A 14,609-nucleotide genomic window follows, 5' to 3' on the forward strand; every position below is an offset into this window, starting at 1 on the left:
GTTAATCTCTTTCTCACTCATTCTTAATCTTTGCTTTACCAGCCTACCCTTAAAGATAGCTGGAAGTGGAAATGCCTCTCCAGTGGTTTGTCCATTGGGGTTGGGCTTCTGTTTATCTTGAGCTGCCAACATTTAGCCCAGCCACTTGGGGTTGTCTGTTATCCTTTGTCTCCCCAGGCCATTTAAGCTTATCCAGGAAATGCTTTAGTTTGCCTTTTTTTTTTTTCTTCCTATTAACCATTTTATTGAGATATGATTTACATACTACATAGTTCATCCATTTAAAGTGTACTCATTTGCCCTCTTTTGTTGTTGTTGAGGCATAGTCTCGTTCTGTCCCCCAGGCTGGAGTACGGCAGTGTGATCATCGCTCACTGTAACCTTTAACTACTAGACTCAGGCAATCCTCCTGCCTCACCCTCCTGAGCAACTAGGGCTACCAGCATGCACCACCATGCCCAGCTAATGTTTTTAAAATGTTTTGTGGAAGTGGCGATCTTGCTATATTGCCCCGGCCACTCTTGAACTCCTGGCCTCAAGTGATCCTCCTGCCTTGCCCTCCCAAAGCACTAGGATTACAGACATGAGCCACCATGCCTGGCCTCATTTCCCTTTTTAATCTGATTTCTGAGCTTCCTGTTCTCTTTCAGTGAATGTCATGAGAACGAAAACTGATTAGTAAAGTATCTTGCCATAGAAAACATGACTTTCCTCTCCAAATAGTAGACCAAACTTTTCCGTTTTACTTTCTACTGTTTTTCTTCTCCTGCCTATTCAATGGCATTATTTGACATTTGCTGTGACTTGAGTTTCATCAAATATGTGTTTACTTCCCTGGTTTTATGCTAATAGCAACACCATGAGATAGTGGTTTAAGGCCATGAGAAGTATTTTTTTTAATTGTTTTATTTGAAAGCCCACATTCTTTCCTTTGAACAGAATACTTTGAACAAAATTTAAATCATGTTCAGAAGAGAGGTTTAGAGGTTTTTTCCTCCCTAAATTCAACACATATTTACAAAATATCCATTTCACGTTCCTCTTTAGTGACTTAATCTGTTTTGTGTTGCATTTCAGAATACCATAGACTGGGCAATTAGTAAACAGTAGAGGTTTTTTTTGGCTCCTACTTCTGGAGCCTGGGAAGTTCAAGGTGGAGGGGCTACATCGGATGAGGGCCATCTTGCTGCATCATAAAATGGCAGAAGGAATCACACAGTGAGGCAGCACTTGTGACAGAGATAGGAAAGGAGGTTCAACTCATCTACTCATCCTGTTATCAGGAACCCTCTCCTGTGATGATATAGCATTAACCCATTCATGAAGGGAGAGCCCTCCTCTTGAGCTGATCACCTTTTTTTTTTTTTTTTTTTTTTTGGTCTTTTGAGACAGAATCTTGCTCTGTCACCCAAGCTGGAGTGCAGTGGTACAATCTCAGCTTACTTCAACCTCCGCCTTCCAGGCTCAAGCAGTTCTCCTGCCTCAGCCTCCCAAGAATCTAGGACTTCAGGTACATGCCACTGTGCCTAATTTTTGTATTTTTAGTAGAGGCGGGGTTTTGCCATGTTAGGCTGGTTATGAACTCCTGACCTCCGGTGATCTACCTTCCTCGACCTCCCAAAGTGCTGGGATTACAGGTGTGATCCACCGTGCCCGGCCTTGTCACCTCATAAAGGTCCTACCTCTCAACACTTGCGTTGGGGATTTAGTTTTCAACATGTGAACTTTGGGGGACACATTCCAACCATAGCAGTGGCAAAAAAAAAAAAAAAGTAACCCCAACAAAACAACAATACCACCACCAATAAAAATCAAATCTAGGCCTGGGTGCAGTGGCTCACACCTGTAATCCTAGCACTCGAGGAAGCTGAGGTGGGCAGATCTCTTGAGCTCAGAAGTTCAGACCAGCCTGGCCAACATGGCAAAACCCTGTCTGGACAAAAAATACAAAAATTAGCCAAGCACTGGGGCTCGCACCTGTAGTCCCAGCTACTTGGGAGGCTGAGGTGGGAGGATCCCTTGAGATCTACCTCAGCAGTAGCAGTGAACCAGGATCGCACCACTGCACTCCAACCTAGGTGACAGAGGGAGACCCTGTCTCCACACACACACACACACAAAACTAATGAAAAAAGAAGTAAACAGGAAAATAAAAAGAAACTAAAAGAGAATCTTAATTAGATTGGAGGGATCTTTGGGTGATTAAATACTGAAGGATACTGAAAGTAGGGGCACAAATTGTATTTGGAGACATCTTAACCCTGTATGGGTTGGTAGACCTTTCAAGTCTGTCTGCTAGAAAATTCCCTCAGTCTTACTTCAGAGAAAGTTCTGGGCTGACTTGACAGGACTGATCAGTTTTATCAGTGACACATCTTATCATTAAACAGCGCAAGAGTTAATGGTTGGTTAGTAAGCACTCAGTAAAGGTTGGTGAACGTGTACATACAGGACTAGATCTCTCCTTCCGTGTAATCCACTCTAAATAAATACTTTAGTCTGGTTACAAAATACTGAATACTATACTGAAGATTTTTGTACAGCTGATCATTTGGATTTCCATTTGGGTAATTTTATCATTACATCTCATGCTTCATTATTCTTTCAGCTATTCCCTTCAGCAAGCTCAAGCTTTTTATACGTTTCCATTTCAACAAATGATGGCTGAAGCTCCTAATATGGCAGTTGTGAATGAACAGCAAATGCCAGAAGAAGTTCCAGCCCCAGCTCCTGCTCAGGAACCAGTGCAAGGTAGTTTCACCATGAGAGCTTAGAAAATTCAACATCGGATCAGCCAGCTTATTTAAGAAAGGGTTTCATGGTGAATTTTAGCTCTATTTTAGTGTTAAAAAGTCAAATCCACTTTTTAAGTACTTAGTATGTGCTAAGCACTGATAGGTCTGGGGAATAAAAGAACATGGATCCTGCCCAAAAATATCTCATAATCTAATAGAGAACAGTAGTAAGTAAATACACGTTACAGCTCAGCACAGTTCATAGTGAAGAGGGGCATAGAATGAATGCCCTGAAAGCTTATGGGGTTGGCTTCTAACTCAGACTGACAGCTCAGAGGCCGCTTCTCGGAGCAGAGAAACAACACCAGGGCTCTGACACTCTAACAGTGCGGCGGCCTCCTCCCCATGAAGAGGAGAGTAGGGAAGTATCCAGGCTGAGGGGGCTACACAGGCCGGGTACGGACACACACAAGCATGGCACGGCCAGAAACAGAGCAATTCTGTGTCCTTGGAGTCTGGGATGTAACAAGGAAATAGTGAGAAATAAGGCCAGATGGGGACAGTTGAAGCTTGTTTTTTATCCCAAAGAATTTATATTCTGTCATGAAGGCAATAGGGAGCTGTTGAGAGAATGTAAGCAAGGGATGACTTGACTTGATTGGTGCTTTACAAATTAGTCTGGAAATATTAGAGAGGATAGATTGGTTGGTAGACAACAAGTTAGAACTTGGAGGCAGGCTGGGCACAGTGGCTCACACCTGTAATCCCTGCATTTTGGAAGGCTGAGACGGGTAGATCACCTGAGGTCAGGAGCTCATGACCAGCCTGGCCAACGTGGCAAAACCCTGCCTCCGCTGAAAATATACAAATTAGCTGGGCGTGGTGGTGCACGCCTGTAATTCCAGCTACTGGGGAGGCTGAGACACGAGAATTGCTTGAATCCTAGAGGCAGAGGCTGAGAGACTTCAGTGAGCCAAGATCGCACCGCTGCACTCCAGCCTGGGCAATAGTGTGAGACTCTTGTCTCAAAACAAAAACAAAAACAAACAAACAAAAAAACCTTGGAGGCAATGAGTGGATTAGATGGATTAGAGACACTGTTTGAATAATCTAAGGGAGTACTGAGGAGGATCTGAAGGGGTGTAGAGTTAGGAAACACTTAGGAGGTAGAATTACCTAGCCATGGCTAATGGGTTTCATGTGGTTGGGGGGAGCATGGCAGGGTAGTGGGGGAGAAAGGGGAGTCCAGAAGTAACTGCCAGGTTTCTGGCATAGGCATTTGGTTGGAGGAGGTGCCATTCACCAAGACAGAGAATTAGAAGAAAATAATAGATTCCGGGGGTGGGAGAGTGGGTGGAGAGAAGTTAATGATTTTCTCCAGTGTAACAGTATTTGTATGAGAAATGTGCTCAGGGTTTCGGTTTATTAATTGCAGGAACACATCTAATAACTCTGCCTCCGCATTAGGACTTCCCCAGCTACATGCCAGTGATGGTGGATCCATTGGCATAGGGAGTGGCTAAGGCAATGTGAGGCAGAAGAGAGGAGGGACTGACTGCCTGTATCCTGCCAGGCTTGATTGGGGGAAATGCCAAAGAGGAGTAGAGTGGGGTAGAAGCCTGAGTAGTTAGGAGAAATGTTAAATAATTAAGGGTAAGAAAACCAGGGCTTCCTGCTGGGCAACTATAGGTCAGTGGTTTTCAATAAAGGGTGATTTTGCCCTTCCAAGGGACATTTGACATTGTCTGAAGACACTTTTGATGATCAAGACTGGCAGGGTACTACTAGCATCTAGTAGTTAGAGATCAAGGGTGCTATTAAACATTCTGTAATGTGCAGGACAGCCACCCACAACAAAAAATTGTGCAGCCTGAAATGTCAGTAGTATGGAGGTTGAGAAAGTGCTTTAGGTCCTGAGGTCGGATCCCTCCTCCTGCCTTTTGAAAAATACTACCAACCCAGAGATGTCATCCTGAGCACCCGTAAATTTCTCTCTTCAACTATGTATGGAACAGAATGTACCTCATCTCTAAAACAAGCCCACAAGCCATTTGTGTTTTTCTTTCTTTTTTTTTTTTTTTTTTTTTTGGTGACAGAGCCTTGCTCTGTTGTCCAGGCTTGTGTGCAAAGGCATGATCTCAGCTCACTGCAGCCTCCACGTCCTGCATTCAAGCAGTTCTCCTGCCTCAGTTTCCCGAGTAGTTGGGATTACAGGTGCACACCACCATGCTTGGCTAATATTTTTGTAGTTTTAGTAGAGACGAGGGTTTCACCATGTTGGCCAGGCTGGTTTCGAACTCCTGACCTCGGGTGATCTGCCTGCCTTGGCCTCCCAAATTGCCCTCCCAAAGTGCTGGGATTACAGACATAAGCCACCATACCTGGCCCATTTGTGGTTTTCTACTAGGGAAATTGAGTTAAAATGTTTCCCTTCCTTCCTGTTTCTCTATTTTTCTGTTCTTGTTTGCTTATTTATGTATTTACATTTAGAATTTATATAAAATGATACATAGAAACTTTTTATCCCTGAGGAGGTTAAGATGCCAAGTAATGCTGTATAGAAAATAATAGTCTATGATTATTCTTCCCACAAACAGCTAGCAGGGGAAGGAAAGTAGGCATGGCGGATTGCATGAACCCAGTTCTAGGGTGAAAGAAGGGGAGGATACTGCAGAGGGGACTGATGTTGGGACTGTAAGAGTTTAATTTTGGGGAGACAGGTACAAAAGGTGCTTGTTGGGTAACTTTTCTGGGAAAGCTGCTGAAGTTTCTAAGTTAAGATTTTCTGCATTTCTGGAAATTGTGTTTCAGAGGCTCCAAAAGGAAGAAAAAGAAAACCCAGAACAACAGAACCAAAAAAACCAGTGGAACCCAAAAAACCTGCTGAGTCAAAAAAATCTGGCAAGTCTGCAAAATCAAAAGAAAAACAAGAAAAAATTACAGACACATTTAAAGTAAAAAGAAAAGTAGACCGTTTTAATGGTATTTCAGAAGCTGAACTTCTGACCAAGACTCTCCCTGATATTTTGACCTTCAATCTGGACATTGTCATTGTAAGATCTTTGTCCTCGCTGGATTTTATAAGTAGTATTGGGGGATTAGCTTTACTTAACAGTTGTCCTTGCAAATAGCATTTTGCTGAAAAGGACCATTTCTAAGAATCCTTTTGGTGGTAAATGGTGTCACCTTCATGAGGTTGTGTTATATGGGAGTGTTTAAGAGGGTGGGCTCCAAATGTAGGCTGTCTGGGTTCAAATCCTGTCACAAGTATAATCTTGGATAAGCCTTATGAACTTTCTAAACACTGGTTTCCTCATTGATAAACCAAGGGTGATAATACCACCCCATCATAGGGTTGCAAGTAAATGCGATAATCCATGTGAATCACTTCGACTGAATGATACCTGTGGAGACTTCATAAATGGTAACACAGATTTTAAGCTCTTATTTTTGTCAGTAACTGTAAGAAACATCAGCATGTGAATAATTGTGTCGGTGATGTGGAGCGAGCTTCTTGTTGAAAGCTGAGAACCAGAATTGTGGCTGGACATGGGCTCAGATTGATTGATTGTTCCAGGACCTCTCTTTCCAGACTCAAAGCAGCCCAGTTGGTGAGGGCGAGAGGCCTGGGATCATGAAGGAGTCAAACTGGTTTTTAAAAATAACAACAAAACTTTTAAAATAAAGAAAATCTCTTTCCCATGTATGAAATACTTTGTTCAGATCAAGAGTAGTAATTGGTAAATGATATTGCTTATGATGCTGGATTAAATGTGTATTTTAATCAACTCAGTTTTGTCCACCACTCCTCCATAGAAACCCTAAGGCTTAGGTCCTGCTTTTTAAGATGAAACGTCTAATTGTTTTGTTTTATAGATTGGCATAAACCCGGGACTAATGGCTGCTTACAAAGGGCATCATTACCCTGGACCTGGAAACCATTTTTGTAAGTGGTTACCTTTTAAATTAATTTACTTTTAAATTAGATACCTTTTTAACAGGTTTTTTCAAAAAAACCAATTGTGTTTTTAAAAAGAAAGAGACTGTAAATACACATTCATGTTTCATATTCTGTGTATGTGTCTGTACATGAAAATAAGAGGGTTTGAAATGATATGTCACTGTTAACATTTTAGTCTGAGAGTGGAGGGACGTGAATAAGAGTACTTTCTCTTTTGTTTGAATTGTTTATAATGAGTTGTACTACCTTTTTTCTTTTTTTTTTTTGAGATGGAATTTTGCTGTTGCGCAGGCTGGAGTGCAATGGCGCAATCTCCGCTCACCGCAGCCTCCGCCTTCCAGGTTCAAGTGATTCTCCTGCCTCAGCCTCCCTAGTAGCTGGGATTACAGGCATGTGCCACCACACCCGGTTAGTTTTGTGTTTTTAGTAGAGATGGGGTGTCTCCATGTTGGTCAGGCTGGTCTTGAACTGCCGACCTCAGGTGATCTGCCCACCTCGGCCTCCCAAAGTGCTGGGATTAGAGCCGTGAGCTACAACGCCCGGTCAAGTTGTATTACTTTTTAAAAATGATTTTTTTAAAAATTGTTATCTATAGGCATAGGAACGATAGTGTAGTACATCTCTGTGGCGACGCAGACATAATACTAACATTTCCAGATTTCTGCTGATTATTTTCTAGGAGAGCATAAAATAGTAGTAAAGACTTATATTTTTAGAGTAAGTTTTACAACTTGGCGGGATCTGATGGCTCACACCTGTAATCCCAACACTTTGGGAGGCCAAAGCAGGAGGATAACTTGAAGCCAGGAGTTCGAGACTAGCCTGTACGACATAGCAAGATCTCATCTCTACAAAAAATAAGGTAGAGGTTGTGGTGCACACCTGTAGTTCCAGCTACTACAGAGGCTGGGTTGGGAAGATTGTTTGAGCCTGAGAGGTTGAGGCTGCAAGTGAGCCACAGTTACTCCACTGCACTCCAGCCTAGGTGACAGAACTAGACCCCGTATCAAAAAAACAAGAAAACAAACAAACAAACAAAAAACAAGTGTAACTACTGTTGAATTGCCTTCTCTGTATAAGTTGTCTTGTATGTAAATCATCTCACCTTACACTGCCTAATAGATCAGTGTATACAATATACCCTCAGGAAATTCTAATTGATTATCTAATAGTAACATTCAGAACATTTAGGGCAACTGATAATAATGTGGCTTTGGAACTAATAATAACATATTGTTCCCATTATGTAAAAAAATTCCTTTTTTAGGGAAGTTTGGACTTCTAAATTTCTTCACCGTCAAGGTGTTTGTTGTTAGTCTATTGCTGTATGTTTATGTGTGAGGTGGTGGTATCACCAATTGTAAAGCAAAATAGTCTCAAAGTTTCCTAAACTGAGTTGCTGTATATTCTTGGGCAGGCATTTGCCTCAACCACCTGTGAAAAGGAGATAATAATAGTATCTCACAAGATAATTATGATGATTAAATCCAGGCGTGGTGGCTCACACCTGTAATCCCAGCAGTTTTGGAGGCTGAGGTGAGAAGATCACTTGAACCCAGGAGTTCAAGACCAGCCTGGGCAACGTGGTGAAACCTTGTCTCTACAAAAAATACAAAAATTAGCTGGGCATGGTGGTGTGCACCTGGGGTCCCAGCCACTCAGGAGACTGAGGTGGGAGGATTGCTTGAGCCTCGGTGGTCGAGGCTGCACTGAGCCATGATTGTGCCATTACACTCTAGCCTGGGTGACAGAGCGAGACCCTGTCTAAAATAAAAATAAATAACTGAATTTTCATTTCACAGGGAAGTGTTTGTTTATGTCAGGGCTCAGCGAGGTCCAGCTGAACCATATGGATGATCATACTTTACCAGGAAAGTATGGTATTGGATTTACCAACATGGTGGAAAGGACGACACCTGGCAGCAAAGATCTCTCCAGGTAAGTACACAGCATTTGTTTTTATGGGGTGGAACCTTGACTAGGCTGGTGCCCCAAATATTCTAAGAACATCATATGTATCTAGTTCAAGCTGAGCTCAACAAATGTGCGATACAATCTTTCACTGAAAGCTGTCTGAATTTAGTGTATTATAAATATTGCCATATTTATATTTTTGACTTTTTAATTCAATTTTAGTAAAGAATTTCGTGAAGGAGGACGTATTCTAGTACAGAAATTACAGAAATATCAGCCACGAATAGCAGTGTTTAATGGAAAATGTAAGATTTACTTTTAAATTTTATTTTTTTTCTTTGCTAACATTATGGGCAATGTAAATATGTTTGTATTTCATTTTAGGTATTTATGAAATTTTTAGTAAAGAAGTTTTTGGAGTAAAGGTTAAGAACTTGGAATTTGGGCTTCAGCCCCATAAGATTCCAGACACAGAAACTGTAAGTCCCTAAAATTGAGTTTGTAAATATGCTAAATGTGAATTTTTTTCTAGATAATTTCCTTACTTGTCCTATCGTGATTTATGCCATGCAAAACATTTACACTGTATTTTAATATCTCTACATCAGCTTTAACTAATATTTGTAAATTAATTCACATACTATTAGGGTTTATTAGAAAGAAAAACATTTGTCAGCTAAATGTCTTGATGTTGTTATTCAGTGAAAATATTGAGAGGAACTGGCTCATATACTACATTCAGAATACATTTAATGGCATGTAGTTGTCAAATTCAAATGGTTTAGCCCTTGTACTCAGTTGTGAAACAAACATGGAAACGCAGACATGATCCTGATTAGGAAAACTAATTGCCCCATTTGTATATCTTAGCTCAACTTCATTTTAGAGCCATATAAATAATAGAACCCAGACAAGCCTCCAGCCAACCTAACTGGTATTCAATACTGTTGTCTTATACACAAAGTCATCATGAAATAACAGTGTTTTTCAAACTGTCATCTCTACAGAGCTTCTGCAGACATTTGGTCCCAATTTTGCTTCTTAAATATAGTTTTAGGTTTTGTTTACAACTTTGAAAAAACAACACAGTGCACAGATTTACATGTTGTATATACAACATTTTAACTGATGGAGAAGCTAATTTGCTGCCAGGTTTTTGTGGAGACCTAAAAATGTTTCTGCCACCTAAATATATTTAAACTTCTCCTTTAAAATTTTTTTTTGTTTATAACTTCTTAAAAATATGCAATTGATGACTTTTATTATGGCACCGGTTTTTGCTTAAATGAAGGCCCACCTTTGTCTACTTGGTTAAAATTGTACAAGTTCAGTACTTCCTGTAGAGTACTGTGTCATTCTCTGTTACATGCCATTTGGAGGCTGGGCGTAGTGGCTCATGCCTATAATCCCAGTACTTTGGGAGGCCGAGGCAGGCGGATCACCTGAGGTCAGGAGTTTGAGACCAGCCTGGCCAACATGGTGAAACCCCATCTCCACTAAAAAATACAAAAATTAGCCAGGCATGGTGGCGTGCGCTGTAATCCCAGCTACGTAGGAGGCCGAGGCAGGAGAATCGCTTGAACCCAAGAGGCAGCTTATTAGGAGGAGGCTCATTATTTTTTACTTACTGACTTGGTAATAAGTTAGTATTATAAATTCAAACTTAAACACAACTACTTTTATTGATTTTTACATATATTTATATGTAGTTAAGTATCAAGTTATTAACCCAAATAAAGACAAATACTCTAATCTCAGTATGAGTGAATTCAATAGAATTTTAAGATTTCTGAAATTATAAAATGTTGTGGTTCTAGCTCTGCTATGTTATGCCATCATCCAGTGCAAGATGTGCTCAGTTTCCTCGAGCCCAAGACAAAGTTCATTACTACATAAAACTGAAGGACTTAAGAGATCAGTTGAAAGGCATTGAACGAAATATGGATGTTCAAGAGGTGCAGTATACATTTGACCTACAGCTTGCCCAAGGTACGTTACTGTCCTCATTCCTTTTATTCATTTTGTGTCTATATATACACACACACACACATATATTACAGAAAGTATGTTGTGGATTTAAAAGCAGGAGAAAAGAAAACAATTATATTTGCAGCCAGAGTGCTCTGATAATGGATGATTATCACGCACACATGGATATTATCATATACACTCTGATAATGGATACACACACACACACACGTATTACAGAAAGTATGTTGTGGATTTAAAAGCAGGAGAAAAGAAAACAATTATATTTGCAGCCAGAGTGCTCTGATAATGAATATTAGGCAGTGTTAAAATCTCCTTTTACCAAGGTCTTCCCTCTACTCTGGCACTCCTACAGATAATTCACCTTCAGAGTGCCAGAGCAGAGGGACGTAAGAAATATTGTACCCTACCTAATGAATATAAGAGGTTTTACAATTCTTATGTGTTTAGTATATGCTGTGTTTCAAAGATTAATAGAGACGTATCTCAGTATATGTGAACATTCAACAAAAATAATTGTTCATGATTTCTGAATAAATCTACTTTCAAAATTGTTGTACAAAATCAGTTTTAAATCCTTTTTACCGTCCTCACAGAGGATGCAAAGAAGATGGCTGTTAAGGAAGAAAAATATGATCCAGGTTATGAGGCAGCATATGGTGGTGCTTACGTAGAAAATCCATGCAACGGTGAACCTTGCAGCTTCTCTTCAAATGGGCTAAGTATGTTTCCCTCCACATGTGTATTCCTTTCAAAGACGGTTTTGCCAGGATTGGGGGCAAGATTTTAATAGAAGGAGAGTAAATGATTGAAGAATGGGAATGGTAATATGAAATTTTATTTAGTGACTAATAGTGAAAAATTGATGGTTATTTCACACTGAATTACACAGACTTTTACAGTGCATTTTCTGTTTGTTTGTTTGTTTGTTTGTTTTTGAGATGGAGTCTCACTCTGTCACCCAGGCTGGAGTGCAGTGGCACAATCTCAGCTCACTGCAAACTCCGCCTCCCGGGTTCACACCATTCTCCTGCCTCAACTTCCCGAGTAGCTGGGACTACAGGTGCCCGCCACCACGCCCGGCTAATTTTTGTTTGTATTTTTAGTAGAGACAGGGTTTCACCGTGTTAGCCAGGATGGTCTCGATCTCCTGACCTCATGATCCGCCCCGCCTCAGCCTCCCAAAGAGCTGGGATTACAGGCGTGAGCCACTGTGCCTTGCCTACAGTGGTGCCTGGGCTGCAGTGCGTTTTCTTTAAGTCTTGAACTCTCAGCCATCCTAGTTGCATTTTCCTCCTTTAATAACAAATGAGGATTAATAACAAATGAGGATTAATAACAAATGAATCCTGTATCTGAAAAATAGAACAGAAACTTATAATTGTATTCAGGAAGCTTGCTTAACTATTTTAATAATAATTCCCCTTCACTAGACTGTTAAAATCTCCTACTTTGATCATTTAAAACTTCCAGGTCGGGCATGGTGGTTCACACCTGTAATCCCAGCACTCTGAGAGGCTGAGGTGGGTGGATCATTTGAGGTCAGGAGTTCGAGACCAGCCTGGCCAACATGGTGAAACACTGTCTCTACTAAAATACACAAAAATTAGCTGGGCATGGTCGCAGGCACCTGTAATCCTAGCTACTTGGGAGGCTGAAGCAGGAGAATCACTTGAACCCGGGAGGCAGAGGCTGTAGTGAGCCGAAATCACCCCACTGCACTCCAGCCTGGGTGACAGAGTGAGACACCATCTCAAAAAGAAAAAAAACTTCCAAAGAAGCTGATGTGGTGGCTCACACCTGTAATCCCAGTGCTTTGAGAGGCTAAGATGGGAGGATCACTCAAGCCCAGGAGTTTGAGGCTGCAAAGAGCTGTTGTCGTGCCACTATATTCCAACCTGGGGGCGACAGAGTGAGACCCAGTCTCTATTTTAAAAAAAAGCAAAAATTTCTAAATGGCATAAACTAACTTTGTCTTTCTGGCAGTTGACAGTGCGGAGTTAAGAGGAGAATCAGCTTTCAGTGGCATTCCTAATGGGCAGTGGATGACCCAGTCATTTACAGACCAGATTCCTTCCTTTAATAATCACTGTGGAACACAAGAACAGGAAGAAGAAAGTCATGCTTAAGAATGGTGCTTCTCAGCTCTGCTTAAATGCTGCAGTTTTAATGCAGTTGTCAACAAGTAGAACCTCAGTTTGCTAACTGAACTGTTTTATTAGTATTTTACTCTAGTGGTGTAATTGTAATGTAGAACAGTTGTGTGGTAGTATGAACCTTATGAACCTAAGTAGTTTGGAAGAAAAAGTAGGGTTTTTGTATACTAGCTTTTGTATTTGAACTAGTCATCATTCCAGCTTTTTATATACTATATTTCATTTATGAAGAAATTGATTTTCTTTTGGGAGTCACTTTTGATCTGTAATTTTAAAATACAAGTCTGAATATTTATAGTTGGTTCTTAACTGTGCATAAACCTAGATATACCATCATCCCTTTTATACCTAAGCAGGGCATGCTAATAATAATTACCACTGTCAAAGAGGCAAATGTGTTGGTTTTTGTATATGAAGTTAAGCCTCAGTGGAGTCTCATTCATTAGTTTTTAGTGGTAACTAAGGGTAAACTCAGGGTTCCCTGAGTTATATGCACACACAGACCTCTTTGCTTTACCAGTGGTGTTTGTAAGTTGCTCGGTAGTAAAAACTGGCCCTTACCTGACAGATCCCTGGCTTTGACCTGCTCAACCCTGTGTATTAATCCTCCAGTAGCCAGTAACTACTCTGGGGTGGTAGGTTCCAGAGAATGCAGTAGACCTTTTGCCATTCATCTATGTTTTACTTGAGACACATAAATATGATAGGGAAGGAACTGTATTTCTCCATTCATATTTATCACCATTCTAGTTTTATCTTCCTTGGCTTTAAGAATATGCCATGGAAAGTGATAAAAAATGAACTTTTAGGCTAAGCAAAAAGATGCTGGAAATACTTCATAATCTCACTTAAACTGGTGCTTTATGTACATGAGATGTACTAAAATAAGTAATATAGAATTTTTCTTGCTAGGTAAATCCAGTAAGCCAATAATTTTAAAGATTCTTTATCTGCATCATTGCTGTTTGTTACTATGAATTAAATGAACCTCATGGAAAGATTGAGGTATAAACTGTCGTGATTTTCTAATGAGTTTTCCATGGTGCTACAAATAATCCAGACTACTAGGTCTGGTAGATACTAAAGCTGGGTACTAAGAAATGCCATTTGCATCCTCTCAGTCACTCCTGAATATTCTGATTTCATACATACCCAGGGAGCCTGCTGTTTGTCAATCAATATAAAATATTTAGGAGGTCTCCCCCACCCCCAGGAGATTATATGATTGCTCTTCTCTATAATAAGAGAAACAAATTCTTGTTGTGAATCTTAACATGCTTTTTAGGTGTGGCTGTGATGGATTTTATTTTTCCTTAAGTCTAGGTCAAGCTGTGTAAAAGTCATTTATGTTATTTAAATGATGTACTGTACTGCTGTTTACATGGACGTTTTGTGCGGGTGCTTTGAAGTGCCTTGCATCAGGGATTAGGAGCAATTAAATTATTTTTTCACGGGACTGTGTAAAGCATGTAACTAGGTATTGCTTTGGTATATAACTATTGTAGCTTTACAATGGATTGTTTTATTTGAATGGGGAAAATACCCTTTAAATTATGACACATCCACTAGAGATGGGTTTGAGGATTTTCCAAGTGTACAATAATGATGTTTTTCCTAACATGACAGATGAGTAGTAAATGTTGATATATCCTGTACATGACAGTATGAGACTTTTTCATTAAATAATATTGAAAGATTTTAAAATTCATTTGAAAGTCTGATGGCTTTTATAATAAAATACATTAAGAATTGTTATCCTTAAGTTATGGGCTTTTTCTGTAGCAAAACTGAGTGGTGTTCTTTCCCCTTTAAACCTGAGGTCAGTTTACCTTCTATTATATTTAACATGTAGAA

The 14,609-nt window shown here is 40.2% G+C and overlaps 1 protein-coding gene across 1 annotated transcript in view; it reads left to right on the forward strand.

Moving 5' to 3' along the window:
* The window catches only part of TDG (thymine DNA glycosylase), a 22,658-nt gene extending 8,141 nt beyond the window's left edge, over positions 1 to 14,517 (forward strand). Inside the window, exons 2-10 of the mRNA XM_010357283.2 lie at positions 2,609 to 2,751; positions 5,547 to 5,788; positions 6,612 to 6,681; positions 8,499 to 8,634; positions 8,833 to 8,915; positions 8,995 to 9,089; positions 10,428 to 10,599; positions 11,196 to 11,321; positions 12,586 to 14,517. Coding sequence (XP_010355585.2) covers positions 2,609 to 2,751; positions 5,547 to 5,788; positions 6,612 to 6,681; positions 8,499 to 8,634; positions 8,833 to 8,915; positions 8,995 to 9,089; positions 10,428 to 10,599; positions 11,196 to 11,321; positions 12,586 to 12,728 — 1,210 coding nt within the window. The 3' untranslated portion in view covers positions 12,729 to 14,517. The remainder of the gene's footprint in view (positions 1 to 2,608; positions 2,752 to 5,546; positions 5,789 to 6,611; positions 6,682 to 8,498; positions 8,635 to 8,832; positions 8,916 to 8,994; positions 9,090 to 10,427; positions 10,600 to 11,195; positions 11,322 to 12,585) is intronic.
* The last annotated feature ends 92 nt before the right edge of the window (positions 14,518 to 14,609 follow it).

Source organism: Rhinopithecus roxellana, chromosome 10, assembly GCF_007565055.1.
Source record: "Rhinopithecus roxellana isolate Shanxi Qingling chromosome 10, ASM756505v1, whole genome shotgun sequence".
NCBI classification, from domain to species: Eukaryota; Metazoa; Chordata; class Mammalia; order Primates; family Cercopithecidae; genus Rhinopithecus; species Rhinopithecus roxellana.